The following is an 18,565-nucleotide window of genomic DNA, read 5'->3' as shown; positions in this document are numbered from 1 at the left end:
AAACCTATATAAATTGTTTAAAAACATAAATTATGATCAACTGAGAGGTAGAGAGTGAAGTTATTCTGTCATTCCTCATCTCACCTTAATATTGTAAGATTTTATCCGTAATTTCAGCCTTAAGATCGATAAGATGATTAGAAGGAAGTGAAGACTCCTTTGTCAAATTCAACCCTCATTGTAAATGAAGTGATTCTTAACATTAACTGAAGATGCCTTGTTGTTGGGTGACCTGTTGTCAGTGCATGTTTTGATCAAACTCAACATTATTGTAAATAACCTATTGAATTCTCTCCCTGCTATTCCTCCACTAAATGCTCTTTAACACGAACATGAATCTGAACGTTTGTGTTGTGATGCAAAATAACGTCTGTGTACAAGTGTGACAAAGTACATGGCCCCATGTTAATTCTCAGGTTTACCTCTTTCCATTTTTGACTAGTGGTGAATTTGATGAAAATAAATAGTTGAGTCTAACTGCAGCTGAAAAAATAGTGTCTGAGGTAAAAATAATGATTCAAAGGGTAGAATCATAGAATTCATACAGTGCAGAAGGTGGCATTCAGCCCATTGAATCTGTATCGACTCTCCAACAGAGAATCCCACTCAGTCCCTATCCCGGTAACCCCACGTATTTACCCTGCTAATCCCCCTAACCTACACATCTTGGGACATTAAGGGACAATTTAGCATGGCCAATCAACCTAACCCGCACACCTTTGGGAGGAAACTGGAGCACCTGAAGGAAATCCACACAAACACGGGGAAGAACATGCAAAATCAACACAGACAGTGGCCCAAGGCCGGAATTGGACCCAGGTCTCTGGAGCTGTGAGGCAGCAGTGCTAACCACTGTGCTACCATGCCCATTTTAATGAAATTTGCTGCTATTAAATAAGGTCATTCAACTGTACAATGCAAAAGCATCGAGATGGTCGATCAGATTGACACATTATTTTAATTAGTGTACAGCCAGATTATTGAGCCACATGCAATAAATGCAAAGTCTTGCGGTTGTATTCTGTACCTCTCTATAAAGATCCAACTTTAGTCAGAAGATCAAAGGTCCCATGTTGGTAAATGACTGCATCCTATCAACCTCAAGATATAAACTAAAACAGGAATAACTCACATAATGCCATTCATGTAGAAAATCACTGCAATTCCCCAGAGCCAATGTTGCCAAGATCACAGACTTGGTGATTTGCACCCTTCCCTCCCACATTGTCCAAGATATGCTTCCCGATAGGCTGAATGAACTGTGGAGGTAGGACTGATGCTGACAGCTCATCCCAAAGATCTAGTTAACACCCAAGGCCCAATTCTGGAATGGATCAGTCTACTTTCTATCTCACTGAACTGGAACATCATAGAATCATAGAAACCCTACAGTACAGAAAAAGGCCATTCGGCCCATCGAGTCTGCACCGACCACAATCCCACCCAGGCCCTACCCCCATATCCCTACATATTCTACCTGCTAATCCCTCTAATCTACGCATCCCAGGACACTAAGGGGCAATTTTAACATGGCCAATCAACCTAACCCGCACATTTTTGGACTGTGGGAGGAAACCGGAGCACCCGGAGGAAACCCACGCAGACATGGGGAGAATGTGCAAACTCCACACAGACAGTGACCCAAGCCAGGAATCGAACATGTCAGAGGTGTTGATGAGGCTTTTGTCTCAAGGTGGGCTGTGATAGGAGAGAAGTTGGACCATGTTACTGAGGTGGAAATAAGCTGTCTTGGCAATTGACAGAATAAGTGAATGGAAGCTCAACTGAACACTGAACAACCCTGAATTGGTGAACAATATGGTTCAGTCTGAGACAGTAAACAGGAAGGAGTTGATTGTTAAGTTGGGAATGGGTGTTGTGGATAGTGAATTCAATTTTACAATGCTTAGCTGGAAAAAAGATGCTTTGTCTCAAACTGGTTAATCTGAAGTACAGAGGCAGAGGAGGGGAAGGTGTTATCAATGTAGAGCCAGGTGTTATCAATGTACGTGTAGATCCTGACCCCCATGTCTGTCGATCTCACCAAAGGGCAGCCAATAGCTGAGGAAAGGAATTTGACCAAGGATTGATTCTTAATGGTTCCTATTCACTCTATAATAACATTGTGGTGAACCCTTAAACCTTTCAGCATATTTTGATCACATTTTAACACTTCTCCTATATTCTTTATTACAGCGGTGGTCTTGCTGGCGTGCCTAGAACTGGGTGAGTCTTTGTGCTTTCCAAACTATTTTGAATTTTCTGCAATGAGTAGAGGCTCAGTGCTGATTATCCTTTCTCCTCACTCTCAGGCTCTGCCTTCAGACTGGTTTGTTACTTTACAAGCTGGGCTCAGTACAGACCAGGAGCGGGGAAATTCAAGGTCGAGGATGTGGATCCCTGCTTGTGCACACATCTGATCTACGCTTTCGCTGGGATGAAGGAAAATAAAATCTCCATCCTTGATGCAAATGATCTGATTCTCTACCACTCATTCAACAGCATTAAAAACAAGTATGATTATTCTATAAATATCGAGAAAGTACCTGCAATGCTAAATGTGGTGTGAAGTCCTTTGTATATTCCGTTCAACAATGTGTATTCTGCATTGAGATTTCTTTGTGCAATTAAAATTTAGCACCAAAAGAAGAAAGCAGTAAAAAGAGAGGAACAATAATGATTTTTAGCAGTTCCTGTTATGTTAATAAATACATTTGCTTATGTTACTTATTCTAAAAGAACAATTTGTTCATTTTTTCAACAGAAATAAAAACCTTAAAACACTTTTGTCCATTGGAGGCTGGAACTTTGGAACTCAGAAGTAAGATGAAAATATTTTATTATCGTATTGGGTGAAATGTGCTTCTTTATTTACTATTTCTCATAATATAAAATACACTAAGATCAACAAAGTATTTTTGGAAAAGTTTACATTATGGTTTTAGATAAATATATAGATTACCTGTTAATGAGCATACTGTGACAATGTTCAGCTGTTGGTAAAACATAATTCAAACATTATTTAGAAGATGATATTTGACAAGAACTAATGCATCATTTTTGCAAAGACTTAATTTAAGTTAATACACCCAATGAAGACTTATTCAACTGACTATCGAGAGCAGCAACAATGCAACACCATACCACAGCTTTCCTTGTATATTTTGAAATTGTAAAGTTTGGAAAGCAAAATACTCCAGTTCTGACATTGTTTAACACTGTACTCTGCTCTCTGCTCCAGGTTCACCACCATGGTTTCCACCCAAGAAAACCGCCAAACTTTCATCCAGTCTGTGATTACCTTCCTCCGCCGTTACGGATTTGATGGTTTGGATATTGACTGGGAATATCCTGAGACACAAAACAAACATCGCTTCACCTTGTTGGCACAGGTAGGAGAAAACATATTTCACAGGATGCGCTCAGTCTATCAGCTAAAATAAAGCACCTTTCAATCCCAGTTTGTAAATTTAAATTTCCTCCCAGATCCTCACCGAGAACACAGAACATAGGAACAGGGACAAGTCACTGAGCTCTTCCAGTCTGTTTTGCCATTCAGTGAGATCATGGCTAATCTGCAACTTACCCTCTATTAATACACACTTAGGAAGAAAGGTTTAAAAAAAAAATTCTCAGAATTTGCGAAAGATGAAAATGGAATATTTAAACATGAAACATATGAATTTACACCACAAAGTAATTTAATGGCATACTTATTCAACACAGTCCTGGCGGCTGTGCAATAACAACTATTGATCTGGGTTTCATTTAAACCTCGCCCTACCTCTGACCATGATTTGGTAAATTATTGTAAGCCACTTATCCTTTCTTCCTTTGAAGCTGGATAATTCTTCAGTCTGTGTTTAAAACCCCACATTTAAGATCACGTACCAACTGACTCAAGAACAGCTTCTTCTTTGCTGCCATCGGATTTTTGAATGGACCTACCTTATATTAAGTTGATCTTTCTCTACACTCTAGCTATGACTGTAACACTACATTCTGCACCCTCTCCGCTCCTTCTCCCCTATGGAGAAAGAACAAGGAATAGTACGGCGCAGAGACAGGGCCTTTGGCCCTCCAAACCTGCGCCAATCATCATGCTTACCTAAACTAAAACCGCATGCACTTACGGAGTCCGTATCTTTCATTCCCATCCTATTTATGTATTTGTCGAGTCGCCCCTTAAATGCCACTATCATTCCTTCTCCCACTAACTCCCCGGGAAGCGCATTCCAGACATTCATCACCCTCTGTTTAAAAAACTTGACTTGCACATCTCGAAAGTTTCCCCACAAACCTTAAATCTATGCCCCCGAGTACTTGCCTTTTCTACCCTCTGAAAGAGCATTTGACTATCCACTCTGTCCATGCCACTCATAATCTTGTAAACCTCTATCAGGTCACCCCTCAACCTTCGTCGTTCCAGTGTACTCTATGAGTGTCATGCTTTGTCTGTATAGCACGCAAGAAACAATACTTTCCGCTGTATCCCTATACATGTGACAATAATACATCAAACCAAATCAAGTCAAATAATTTGGTGCGATTCTGTTGCTAAGAGAAACTTTGTTCATTTCAACTTCTAGGAAATGTTGGCAGCTTTCGAAGCTGAGGCAAAAAGCTCTGGAAAATCCAGACTGCTGATCTCAGCTGCGGTGTCTGCTGGGATGGGCATCATTGAAATGAGCTATGAGGTTCCTGAACTTGGAAAGTAAGTATCCATGTTAATCACACAGACAGAGTGCAGGGGAGGTGAAGAGAGATAGGGCGAACAGTTGGAAGCTTTTTCCCAGGGCAGAAATGACAATTACAAGGGGGCACAAGTTCAAAATAAGGGGGGAAAGGTTCAGTGGAGATGTACGGGGGAAAAACTTTACACAGAGGGTGGTGGGGGCCTGGAATGAACTGCCAAGTGAGGTGGTCAAGGCAGATACGTTCGTAACATTTCAGACTTATCTTTATAGGCATATGAACAAATGGGGAATAGAGGGACATAAGCGCTTTGTTTAGATAGGTAAGCGTGATCGGCGCAGGCTTGGAGGGCCGAAGAGCTGTTCCTGTGCTGTACTGTTCTTTGTTATTTGTTCTTTAAAGTGAGGTTGAATTCATGTACTCAAGTCTGGGCTTTGTTTCTTGCATGGCTTTGGGCTGAATAGTTTCTCTTATTGACTGGGAATGACCCGGTTAAGCTGTATTCACAACTTGGGTAATGCTGAGAAAGCAAAACGTGAAAGCAAGTGAGCAGTACAAAACAAATTTGTGCAACTTTTAACAGCTTCAGAGAATCCCAAAGATATTGGCTGGAATTAACCCCAAAAATTTCCAAGTGTCAAATTCAACTGGAATAACTGGAGCCTCTACGACTACCTCTGGCAGCTTGTTCCAGACACTCACCACCCTCTGTGTGAAAAAATTGCCCCTCTGGACAATTTTGTATCTCTTCCCTCTCACCTTAAACCTATGCCCTCTAGTTTTAGACTCCCCTACCTTTGGGAAAAGATACTGACTATCTACCTTGTCTATGCCCCTCATTTAGGTTCAATTCCCGAACCGGCTGAGATTATTCATGAAGGCCCTTTCTTCTCAACCTTGCCCTTCGCCTGAGGTGTGGTGATCCTCAGATTAAAGCACCACCTGTCAGCTCTCCCCCTCAAACGGGAGAGCAGCCTATGGTTATCTGGAATTGTGGAGACCTTGCCTTTTCTACCACAGCCAGAAGAACCAAATTACTCCCATTGACTGTTCATCTCAGCGACTGGATGTTGGAAGTAATTCAGCGTCTGTGAACTGCTTTGGGACATCCTGAACCATGAACAGTCCTAGATAAATGCAATGCCCTTTTTATTTTGTAATTGTTAGAATTCATTTGTTTTAATGAGCCTGAAAATTCCCATTTATTTTAGTGAAAAAGATATCAGTGTAACTCCGATCTCTCCTCATGCAGATACTTGGACTTTTTCAATGTGATGACATACGATTACTTTGGATCTGGGAGAACCCACACTGGAGAAAATAGCCCCCTTTATCCTCTTCCAAATGACAATCGCTACGTCAACATTCACTTTAATGTGGTAAGTGTTCACAAAAATAGAAACTATGATATTTATTATTTCCAGTGTATAACCTTTTTCTGCCAGATGGCTAGCAAAGCCTTTCTAGCCAATACTTTCATGTTCTTTTTTCTCTGTAGGCATTTACAATGAATTACTGGAAAAGTCAGGGAGCTCCCCCAGAGAAACTGAACATTGGAGTTGGTACATATGGCCATACTTTCAGACTAAGCACATCCCAACATGGTGTTGGAGCCCCATCTGGAGGTCCTGGGCCAGCTGGCAAGTACACCAGAGCAACTGGAACCTTGTCCTATTATGAGGTATTGATACCGGTGCAGATTCTTTATTCTATAAAATGTTGTATTTGCAAATACAAATTAACCAAGTGCTGAGACCGACACCCCACCAAAACCAAGCTTCGCTGTGAGAGATTACCTCAATCATATGAACGTCCTCAGGCAGATTAAGTAACATGTTAGAATGTATTTTTATTTCATCATCGTTGTCAACCAGGGCAAAGATGTCATGTTCCTCCAGTTGTGAGCAAAGCTCATGCTGATTTGAGTGCCTGTGTATAGAAATGGCCACAATAAAGACTTTCACAAATGAAAGGAACTCTTGACAGTTTTAGGTAAATTGGTAAAACCCTTGTGCACTTTAAGTGATGGAAGTATCCAGGATGGCCCAGTGTGAAATCAGGCAGTGCATTCTGACATCCTTATCAAAGACACCCCCAGTTGATCATCTATCCCATGTATGAAGGTCCTGCTGACACTGCCGGCCTCACAAAACATGGCTTCACTCAGCTTAGGTACCAACAGCACAGGAGCTGAAACATGTCATCATATTCTGATGAACAGAGACAATGCCACACCCTCCATCATTGGAAGATGTTTGACTGTCTTACACTGGCCACTGTTGTCAGTCTCGGAAAATACTCCAAGGAGAAAGTGGAGGATGTAACCTTTCACATCCTCAACCTCCCTCCCTAAAGGAATTTCCATTTTATTGGGTACATATAATACAGCCATTCCTTAGCAGTTCGTGTGACAACACATGACTGATTTCCACATTGTTGGAAAGGTAAGGAAGCTGGTGTCGATGCTATTCTTTAAATCAATCTCTTTATAATGTGATTGAATGAAGTCCAGACACTTCTTTGGCTCCTTCAGTGCCTCAGATTGGAAAGATGCAATGTGAGGAATCGATGGTTATCTTTTAATAAAGGATAATATTACTCACCATTTGCAATTACTGAATAGAACATAGAGAACATAGAACATAGAACAGTACAGCACAGAACAGGCCTTTCGGCCCATGATGTTGTGCCGAGCTTTATCTGAAACCAAGATCAAGCTATCCCACTCCCTATCATCCTGGTGTGCTCCATGTGCCTATCCAATAACTGCTTAAATGTTCCTAAAGTGTGCAACTCCACTATCACTGCAGGCAGTCCATTCCACACCCCAACCACTCTCTGAGTGAAGAACCTACCTCGGACATCCTTCCTATATCTCCCACCATGATCCCTATAGTTATGCCCCCTTGTAATAGCTCCATCCACCCGAGGAAATAGTCTTTTAACATTCACTCTATCTATCCCCTGCATCATTTTATAAACCTCTATTAAGTCTCCCCTCAACCTCCTCCGCTCCAGAGAGAACAACCCTAGCTCCCTCAACCTTTCCTCATAAGACCTACCCTCCAAACCAGGCAGCATCCTGGTAAATCTCCTCTGCACTCTTTCCAGTGCTTCCACATCCTTCTTATAGTGAGGTGACCAGAACTGCACACAATATTCCAAATGTGGTCTCACCAAGGTCCTGTACAGTTGCAGCATAACCCCACGGCTCTTAAACTCCAACCCCCTGTTAATAAAAGTTAAGATGTGGAGATGCCGGCGTTGGACTGGGGTAAACACAGTAAGAAGTTTAACAACACCAGGTTAAAGTCCAACAGGTTTATTTGGTAGCAAAAGCCACACAAGCTTTCGAGGCTCTAAGCCCCTTCTTCAGGTGAGTGGGAATTCTGTTCACAAACAGAACTTATAAAGACACAGACTCAATTTACATGAATAATGGTTGGAATGCGAATACTTACAACTAATCCAGTCTTTAAGAAACAAAACAATGGGAGTGGAGAGAGCATTAAGACAGGCTAAAAAGATGTGTATTGTCTCCAGACAAGACAGCCAGTGAAACTCTGCAGGTCCACGCAACTGTGGGGGTTACAGATAGTGTGACATGAACCCAATATCCCGGTTGAGGCCGTCCTTGTGTGTGCGGAACTTCGCACACACAAGGACGGCCTCAACCGGGATATTGGGTTCATGTCACACTATCTGTAACCCCCACAGTTGCGTGGACCTGCAGAGTTTCACTGGCTGTCTTGTCTGGAGACAATACACATCTTTTTAGCCTGTCTTGATGCTCTCTCCACTCCCATTGTTTTGTTTCTTAAAGACTGGATTAGTTGTAAGTATTCGCATTCCAACCATTATTCATGTAAATTGAGTCTGTGTCTTTATAAGTTCTGTTTGTGAACAGAATTCCCACTCACCTGAAGAAGGGGCTTAGAGCCTCAAAAGCTTGTGTGGCTTTTGCTACCAAATAAACCTGTTGGACTTTAACCTGGTGTTGTTAAACTTCTTACTGAATAAAAGTTAACACACTATAGGCCTTCTTCACAGCTCTATCCACTTGAGTGGCAACCTTTAGAGATCTGTGGATATGGACCCCAAGATCTCTCTGTTCCTCCACAGTCTTCAGAACCCTACCTTTGACCCTGTAATCCACATTTAAATTAGTCCTACCAAAATGAATCACCTCACATTTATCAGGGTTAAAGTCCATTTGCCATTTTTCAGCCCAGCTTTGCATCCTATCTATGTCTCTTTGCAGCCTACAACAGCCCTCCACCTCATCCACTACTCCACCAATCTTGGTGTCATCAGCAAATTTACTGATCCACCCTTCAGCCCCCTCCTCTAAGTCATTAATAAAAATCACAAAGAGCAGAGGACCAAGCACTGATCCCTGTGGCACTCCGCGAGCAACCTGCCTCCAGTCCGAAAATTTTTCATCCACCACCACCCTCTGTCTTCGATCAGATAGCCAGTTACCCATCCAATCGGCCAACTTTCTCTCTATCCCACACCTCCTTACTTTCATCATAAGCCGACCATGGGGGACCTTATCAAACGCCTTACTAAAATCCATGTATATGACATCAACTGCCCTACCTTCATCAACACACTTAGTTACCTCCTGAAAAAATTCAATCAAATTTGTGAGGCACGACTTGCCCTTCACGAATCCGTGCTGACTATCCCAGATTAATCCGCATCTTTCTAAATGGTCATAAATCCCATCCCTAAGGACCTTTTCCATCAATTTACCAACCACCGAAGTAAGACTAACCGGTCTATAATTACCAGGGTCATCTCTATTCCCTTTCTTAAACAGAGGAACAACATTCGCCACTCTCCAGTTCTCTGGCGCCATCCCCGTGGACAGTGAGGACCCAAAGATCAAAGCCAAAGGCAATGCAATCTCATCCCTTGCCTCGCAAAGAATCCTAGGATATATTTCATCAGGCCCAGGGGACTTATCGACCTTCAGTTTATTCAAAACTGCCAGTACATCCTCCCTCCGAACATCTATTTCCTCCAGCCTATTAGCCTGTAACACCTTCTCTTCCTCAAAAACATGGCCCCTCTCCTTGGTGAACACTGAAGAAAAGTATTCATTCATCACCTCGCCTATCTCTACTGACTCCATGCACAAAATCCCACTCCTGTCCTTGACCGGCCCTAACCTCACCCTGGTCATTCTTTTATTCCTCACATAAGAGTCAAAAGCCTTGGGGTTTTCCTTGATCCGACCCGCCAAGGACATCTCATGCCCCCTCCTAGCTCTCCTAAGCCCCTTTTTCAGCTCATTCCTTGCGAACTTGTAACCCTCAATCGAGCCATCTGAACCTTGTTTCCTCATCCCTACATAAGCTTCCCTCTTCCTTTTTACAAGACATTCCACCTCTTTTGTGAACCATGGTTCCCTCACTCGGCCATTTCCTCCCTGCCTGACAGGGACATACCTATCAAGGACACCCAGTATTTGTTCCTTGAAAAAGTTCCACTTTTCATTAGTGCCTTTCCCTGACAGTTTCTGTTCCCATCTTATGCCCCCTAATTCTTGCCAAATCGCATCATAATTACCTCTCCCCCAATTATAAAGCTTGCCCTGCCGTACGGCCCTATCCCTCTCCATTGCAATAACAAAAGACACCGAATTGTGGTCACTATCTCCAAAGTGCTCTCCCACAACCAAATCTAACACTTGGCCTGGTTCATTTCCCAGTACCAAACCCAATGTGGCCCCACCTCTTGTCGGCCTATCCACACATTGTGTCAGGGAACCCTCCTGCACACACTGCACAAAAACTGTCCCATCCGAACTATTCGACCTACAAAGATTCCAATCAATATTTGGAAAGCTAAAAATGACAACTACCCTGTGACCCTCACACCTATCCATAATCTGCTTAGCAATTTCTTCCTCCACATCTCTATTACTATTTGGGGGCCTATAGTAAACTCCTAACAATGTGACCGCTCCTTTCCTAATTCTAACTTCAGCCCATATTACCTCAGCATGCAGATCCCCCTCGAAGTGCCTTTCCGCAGCCGTTAAACTATCTTTGATGAACAATACTACTCCTCCACCTCTTTTACCAGCTTCCCTACACTTACTGTAACATCTATACCCCGGAACGTCCAACAACCATTCCTGTTCTTGTTCTACCCATGTCTCCGTAATGGCCACAACATTGTAGTCCCAAGAACCAATCCACGCCCCAAGTTCATCTACCTTGTTCCGGATGCTCCTTGCATTAAAGTAGACACACTTCAACCCACCTTCCTGTCTACTGGTACCCACCCTTGACCTTGATACCTTCCCCAATACCTCACTACCCTCAACACTGACTTCCGGACTACAATTCTTTTTCCCACCCCCCTTACAAATTAGTTTAAACCCCCCTGAAGAGCCGTATCAAATTTCCCTCCCAGGATATTGGTGCCCCTCTGGTTCAGGTGCACCCCATCCTGTTTGTACATGTCCCACCTTCTCCAGAATGTGTTTCAATTATCCACGTAGCTGAAACCCTCCCTCCTACACCATCCCTGCAACCACATGTTTAACTGCACTCTCTCCCTGTTCCTCAACTCGCTATCACGTGGCACCGGCAACGTACCAGAGATGACCACATGTTTTGTCTTGGCTCTCAGCTTCCAGCCCAGCTCCCTAAATTCCTGTTTTAAATCCCCGTCCCTTCTCTTACCTATGTCGTTGGTACCAATGTGTATCACAACTTGTGACTGTTCCCCCTCCCCCTTCAGAATCTGGAAAACACGGTCCGAGACGTCACGGACCCTGGCATCCGGTACGCAACATACCATCCTCGAGTCTCTTTTGCTGCCACAGAACCTCCTATCTATCCCTCTAACTAACGAGTCCCCAATAACTATTGCCCTCCTGCTCTCCCCCTTACCCTCCCGAGCCACAGGGACGGACTCAGTGCTGGAGATCCGCTCACTGCGGCTCACCACTGGTATGTCGTCCCCCTCAACTGCATCCAAAGCGGAATACTTGTTGCTAAGGGGAATGACCACAGGGGATCACTGCACTGACTGCTTCCTCCCAGCCCCTCTCACTGTCACCCATCTATTTTCCTTTCCTGGAGTAACTGTATCCATGAAGCTTCTGTCTGTGGCCACCTCTGCCTCCCTAATGATCCTAAGTTCATCCAACTCCAGCTCCAGTTCCCTAACACGGTTTTGGAGGAGCTGCAGATGGGTGCACTTCCCACAGGTGTAATCAGCAGGGACACTGACGGCGTCCCTCACCTCAAACATACTGCAAGAGGAACATTGCACTGCCGAATAAAAAAATATTTTTTTTCAGCAGCAATAAAGAACAATGCCCCCCAGTTTGAGGAATGCAATTTACAGAAAATGTTATCTGATTAAAAGATGAAAGCTATATGAAGTGAGAAAGGTTGTCAGTGTACACTGAAAGCATTGCAAACCACTGATGATTTGTGACCACTGATGATTTGAAAGCTAATGCCTCACTCTTCTCACAGATCTGCTTATTTTTGAAAACTGGCAATGCAGCATGGGATGCTCCACAGATGGTTCCATATGCCTATAATAGCCATGAATGGATTGGATATGATAATGTGAAAAGCGTTGCAGCCAAGGTAACTTTGATAAACTGATGTTTATTTGACGCAATATTTATTGTCATATACAGTTGGTGAGATTCTTTGGTCGCCCCTCAGCGTTTTTCTTGGCGGCGGGAGGCGGTGCATCATTTACTGGCGGCACGATTCTCTGTTTCTGCCGCTGTCAATGGGAAATCCCATTGAAGCCACCCGGTGCTGCCGGGAAACCCGTGGTAGGGGGTGCGCCACCAGTGGGACCAGAGAACCCCACTGGCAAGAATGGCCAGCTTGTTTATTGCAATCAGCATTAGAATCTTGTTGGTAGATCGATCAATTGACGAACAGTAACCTTAGACCATTATATACACACACAATTGTTGGACTGTGCATTATGGATGAGATGGGCTTTGGTGTGTTTGAACTACCATTTTAACTTTTGATGCAGCCTCTTACACAGGAGTGCTGGGAGAAATTCACACTTCTGTCAACTCACCTCTTTGTAGATAAGCTGGTAGTACATTCCAGAGCCTAACCACTTGCTGCTTGGAAAAGATTTTCTTAAATTCAATTCTGCTTCTGATACAAATTACTTTAAATCTAGGATCTCTAATGTTTGATCATTTCATGAGTGGAAGGTTCCCCCTATTTATTCTACCCAGATCCAGCATGACTTTGAATCCTGAATGCTCATGGCATTCGTTTCCCGAAGAAAAATCATCCTAACTTCCCGAGTCTGTCTTCAGATCTGAAGTTCCTCTTTCCTGGAAACATTCTTGTTAATCGTTTCCGCGTTCTCTAAAACATTCAAGTCCTTCTGAAAGTACGATGCCCAGACACAACACTCCAGCTAAAACTAGTGACTTATGCAAGTTCAACATAACTTTCCTGTTCTTGTATTCTACGCACCTATTAATAAAGCCCAGGATACTGTATGTGTTAATGACCACTCTCTCAACCTGTCCTCCTACATTCAATGATCTGAGCACACATACACCAGTGTCCCTTTGCTCCATGCTTTTCCAATTAGAGTGAATTATTTCACATTTCTCTGTGTAGTAGGGCAAACGCATGGAGTGTGGGCTGCAGCAGGTGAGGAATGAATGTAAAGGGTTAAACAGACAGCCTGACTGTAGTATCTATACTCACTGCAGGCAGACACATGACAAATTACAAATAACTACATCCCTGACAGCACTAAACAGTCACACCCCAGGTGAGATCTTTCCGAGGTTACAGCAACAATAAGAGAATTGATATCACTTATCAGGGCTCCACAATGTCTAGAGGATCCATTGTGCCTCTGGAAAACTAATAAAGTATTAAAGGATATGGGGACAATTAACACACCATCGAAATCGGTTTGACAAACAAAACACTTTGACATTGTAAAATGTTAGATAGCATATGTCCAGAAAACAATTAAAGTTAAAGCACACATGACAATGGATTCACATAATGTGATCAAAACAGAACTGTAACCAATTCAAAGTAACAATATGATGACCTAATATAAACGTAATGCTTTGTAACATAAAAAAGGGTATAAGAATGTGTAAGAACCAATGATTAGCAGAGTAGCTTGGAAGCAAGCTCTGAGTCCTACTCTCCCTCATGCATGTTGAATAAAGCCGTTTTTGTGAAGTTCTATACGGTCTCAGAAGAATCAGTTCGTTCATTCCCTCCAATACTTTGCATTGAACCTCATCTGTCACCTGTCTGCCCATTTCACCAACCTGCCTATGGCCTTTTGAGGCCTGAATTGTGCCCTGTACAAAAAAGTTGACATCATTAAGATGTATGAGTTAAAGCAAGGGTCCCAACACTGAACCTGAGGGAGCAGAAGTTATATTTGCGTAACAGTTACTTGCAAACAAGAATTTGTGAATTAAAATTGTGAACAAGGTCCTTTGTAATGGGACAGCATGATGGCACAGTGGTTAGCACTGGTGCCTCACAGTGCCAGGGACCTGGGTTCGATGCCCGGCTTGGGTCACCATCTGTGTGGAGTTTGCACATTCTCCCCCTGTCAGCGTGGGTTTCCTCCGGGTGCTCCGCTTTCCTCCCACAGTCCAAAGATGTGCAGGTTAGGTGCATTGGCCATGCCAAATTCTCCCTCATTGTGCCCAAACAGGCGCCGGAGTGTGGCAACTAGGGGATTTTCACAGTAACTTCATTGCAGTGTTATTGTAAGACTACTTGTGACTAATAAATAAACTTTACTTTACTTTTACTTTCCTTTACTCTATTTTTACTTTACTTCACTTTTTAATTACTTTACTTTGCTTTACTTTTAGGCCGATTTTGTGGTGAAGAACAACTTTGGAGGAGCCATGGTGTGGACTATTGCTATGGATGATTTCTCTGGTGCTTTCTGCGGCGAAGGGCCTTATCCTCTCATTGGTGCACTGCACACTGGGCTTGGAATTTCTACCGGTAAATATCACGATTCTTGGATCTGATTATTTGTTTCTGCCACAAAGTCAACATGGTCAGCAGCTAATAACTATTATAACTGAGCAATTATTTGGAGTATTTGAATATATTTTAATTTCAACATTGTGAGAACCACAGAAATGTGACTACTTGAATATTGCTCAGCCTCCACAAGAATGATATTCCTAAAACCGGATGTGATGTGCAGTGGAATATCGGAACATGTTGTTATGATCCAGGATGCAGGGGTGAACCGGTTACTCACTTTGTTCCGGTACTAAATTAGTAATAACTCATATTCAAGAGCTGGAATTTGAAAGAGGGGTACTATTACCCATTTAATATAATTGAACTGTGTATAGCTAAGTGCAAGAAATAAGCCAACCAGTTCCCTTAAGTTAACAAGTAAAGAGTGAGTTTAATTGCTAAAACCTACGCAGGTAAAGATGTAAAAATTGCTAACCAAATGTTTAAAATGAAAAAATATGGCCAAAAAGTCACTAATGCAGAAACAACACACATACTGCAGTATTAACCTTCTTTGAAAAGGACATTTTCGCAAATCAAAGGACATTAGCTTACAGCAGCTACCAGGTTGCATTTGTCAATGTCGTTTTCAAATACTGCAGGGTGGTAAAGTTTAACGCACTGGCCATAATGATGATGCGAGACACACATGCCCAATAGTCGACGAGTGACAATGTTTCTACCTTCATATCTAGATTTGTACATCTGTATACTGTTCACCTAAATCTAATAAGCTAGTCTTGGTTTTGGACATATCAATGTCTCATCAATCATTTCACAGCCAGTCCAACCAACCTATAACACACAAAATCCAATACACCCACCCAACAAGCATGCAAAGTAGAAGTAAGTCTCTGCAGAATATCAGATATTAAAAGCTTGACCAAGTGATAAGGATGACTCAGGCAGAAAAATAAACATGGGATGGAATTTTCCCGTCCCGCCTGCCACAGGAATCATAGCTGGCAGGACATGGGCCAGGCAAAGGTCCGTTGACCTTGGACGGGATTTTCCGGTCTTGGGGTGGGTGGAAAATCCCGTCCATAGTGTCTGGAAACTTATTTGTGGCTCAAGGGTTCTGATCCACAGTAGCTGCTGGTTCCTCATGCTTTTTCCCTGGGGATTTTGGTTTAGATTCAGAATTCTCCCTTTAGGACTCCTGGTTTGCAGCAATAAGGTCTTCTGCTGGGTTTTTCCAAATCACAAACCACTCAGCTTTTGATGAAAGAGTTTTCGCCAAAAGTTCCCCCTGGCACAGCCTCTCTTTGACTATTAAAATCTAGTATCTTATTACCCAAGAGCTGGATCATGGGACCTCACACTGAGATCTCCCGGTCTCCATATGAAAAAAAAGTGTCCTTTGCAAATGAAACATAGCACCTGCTGTAAGCCAGTGTCCTCTGCAGAGGAAAGATGTCCTGTTCAAAAATGTCCAGCTGATGACATCTTAACTTAACATTTTATACAACACATCTTCATGAAAATAGTAACAGGCTAAGTCAAGAATCTGTATTGGTTGTTGCATTCAGTATGCATTGATAGTTAAATAAATTGAAGATGTGTGATTTATAAGATAACATATTGTGATACAAATTTATTAAGTTGCTTTTTATTAGAGTTCAACAACATTTTGTGCAACTTGACCAAAAATAAAACTATAATTAGATTACACTTCAAAATTTGCTCTCTTACAAATAAACTCCAGACAGAATTGGCTCTGTTACAAGATTTGCTCAGTAGTATTTATTTAACTGAATATCGAAAGAGTTCATTCCTGATACCATAATGAATGGAACTTCTACCTTAGAATTTAAGAGCATTTTTTTACTCCATTCTTAAAATTACTAAGGCAATGTGCAGAGTGGACAGGGCAAGCTCTCAATCCGTGACCTTGGTTGCTCCAAAAACCAAATTTAAATTGAATCCAATCCATGGTCCCCAAAAGAGAGACATACAAGGTCCAAGCTGACAAGAAAAGGTATTTCACCTGATCTGGAGCTTAATCTGATGCTTGATCTTAGCCAAAAGGCTGACTCAATGAAGCAACAGCTACTTACTTTGCAATGTTTATCTTGTCTGCTACTAATTTTGAAGCAAGCAATGAAATAGTGAATTTTATTTTCTGCTAGGTTGTGTTCCATCTAAGACAACATTGGCACCAGCTGTTCCTCCTACACGGTCCCCTGGTGGAGGCGGTGGAGGTGGCATTGGCGGAAGTGGGTTCTGTGCTGGCAAGACGAATGGTATCTATGCTGATCCAAAGAGCAGGAGCAAATTTTATCAATGTGATGATGGAGTGACCTACCTGAAGAATTGCGTCACTGGATTGGTCTTTGATTCTTCCTGTAACTGTTGCAACTGGCCGTAATGAGAAAGCAGAAGGTAAGCTTGCTTACTCAGAATCACAGAATTGTTACCATGTAGAAAGAGATCATTTATCCCACCTTGTTAACACTGGCTCTCCAAATGAGCATCATGACAATGCCATTCCCTTCCCTTTTCCCCGTACCTTTGCACATTGCTTCTATTCAAATAATCATCTCATGCCCTCTTGAATGCCTGAATGGAACCTGCCTCCCCCAAGCTTCTGGGCAGTGCAACATACAAACCCAACTTGTCGCTGTGTGAAAAAAGCTTTTTCTAGCATCACATTTCCTTTCTTTTGCAAATCACTTAAATCTGTGCCCTCACGTTTTTGATCCTTTTATGGCAGGAACTTTTCCTCCCTTCCTATTCTGCCCAGCCCTCTGATGATTTTGAACATTTCTATTAAATCTCTCTCAGCCTTCTTCTGTCCAACGAAATCAGTCCCAACCTCTCCAATCTATCCTCACAACTGAAATTTCTCATCCCTGGAACCACTCTTGTAAACCTTTTCTGAACTCTCTCTAACGTGTTCACATCTTTTCTATAGTGTGGCATTCCAATCTGTTAACAATATTCGGGCTGAGGTCTAATTAGTGTCTTGTATAAATTCTGCATTACCTCCTTGCTCGAATAGAGGCTGGGCCTCTGTTAATAAAGTCCAGAATACTATATGCTTAATTAACTGTTTTCTCCGCCTGTCCTGCTACCTTCAATGATCTATGCACATATACACCAATATTGTCTCTCTAAGTTCTTCTACAAAGTGCATCACTTCATACTTCTCTGCATTGAACTTCATCTGCCATCATCTGCCCACTCCACCAACTTGTCTATGTCTTTTTGAAGTTCTACGCTATCCTCACCACAGTTTACAATGCTTCTAAGTTTTATTTCACTTGCAAACTTTTAAATTATCCCCTGCATACTAAGATCTAGATCATTAGTATATATCAGAAAAACAAGGGTTCAAATACCGATCCTTGGAGAACTCCAGTAGAAACCTTCTTCCAGCCTGAAAAATATCCATTGACTGTTACTTTCTGCTGCCTATTATTCACCCACTTTTGTACCCACTGTCCCTTTTATTCCATGAACTATATCCTTTCTTGCACGTCGGTTATGTGGCATAGTGTTGAATGCCTTCTGAAAGTCCATGTAAATCACATCCACTGCATTATCCATATCAACCCTTTCTGTTACCTCCTCAAAAAAACTCCAGCAAGTTAGTTAAACCCCTTTAGAAATCCATGCTGGCTCTTCCTAATCAGCCCACATTTTTCCATATGAGTACTAATTCTATCCCGAATAATTGTTTTTGGAAGCTTGCATACTATTGATGTTAAACTGACTCTTCTGTAATTGCTGGGATTATCTTTATAAACTTTTTTGAATAAAAGCCCAGCATTTGCAATTCTCCAGTCCTCTGGCACCTCCCTTCCCCTGAGTCTCGAGAAGAC

At 42.3% G+C, this 18,565-nt stretch overlaps 1 protein-coding gene across 1 annotated transcript; it reads left to right on the top strand.

Moving 5' to 3' along the window:
• The first annotated feature begins 2,202 nt into the window (after positions 1 to 2,202).
• LOC144479247 (acidic mammalian chitinase-like) lies at positions 2,203 to 17,123 on the top strand. The gene is made up of 10 exons (XM_078197916.1): positions 2,203 to 2,226; positions 2,313 to 2,514; positions 2,765 to 2,821; positions 3,242 to 3,392; positions 4,590 to 4,714; positions 5,948 to 6,074; positions 6,194 to 6,376; positions 12,201 to 12,317; positions 14,576 to 14,714; positions 16,871 to 17,123. Exons 2-10 carry the CDS (start codon positions 2,438 to 2,440, stop codon positions 17,107 to 17,109), a joined length of 1,215 nt encoding a protein of 404 aa, XP_078054042.1. The 5' UTR covers positions 2,203 to 2,226; positions 2,313 to 2,437; the 3' UTR covers positions 17,110 to 17,123.
• The last annotated feature ends 1,442 nt before the right edge of the window (positions 17,124 to 18,565 follow it).

The sequence above is a fragment of the Mustelus asterias genome, chromosome 25 (assembly GCF_964213995.1).
Source record: "Mustelus asterias chromosome 25, sMusAst1.hap1.1, whole genome shotgun sequence".
NCBI classification, from domain to species: domain Eukaryota; kingdom Metazoa; phylum Chordata; class Chondrichthyes; order Carcharhiniformes; family Triakidae; genus Mustelus; species Mustelus asterias.
This window is presented reverse-complemented; position numbering and strand designations above follow the sequence as displayed.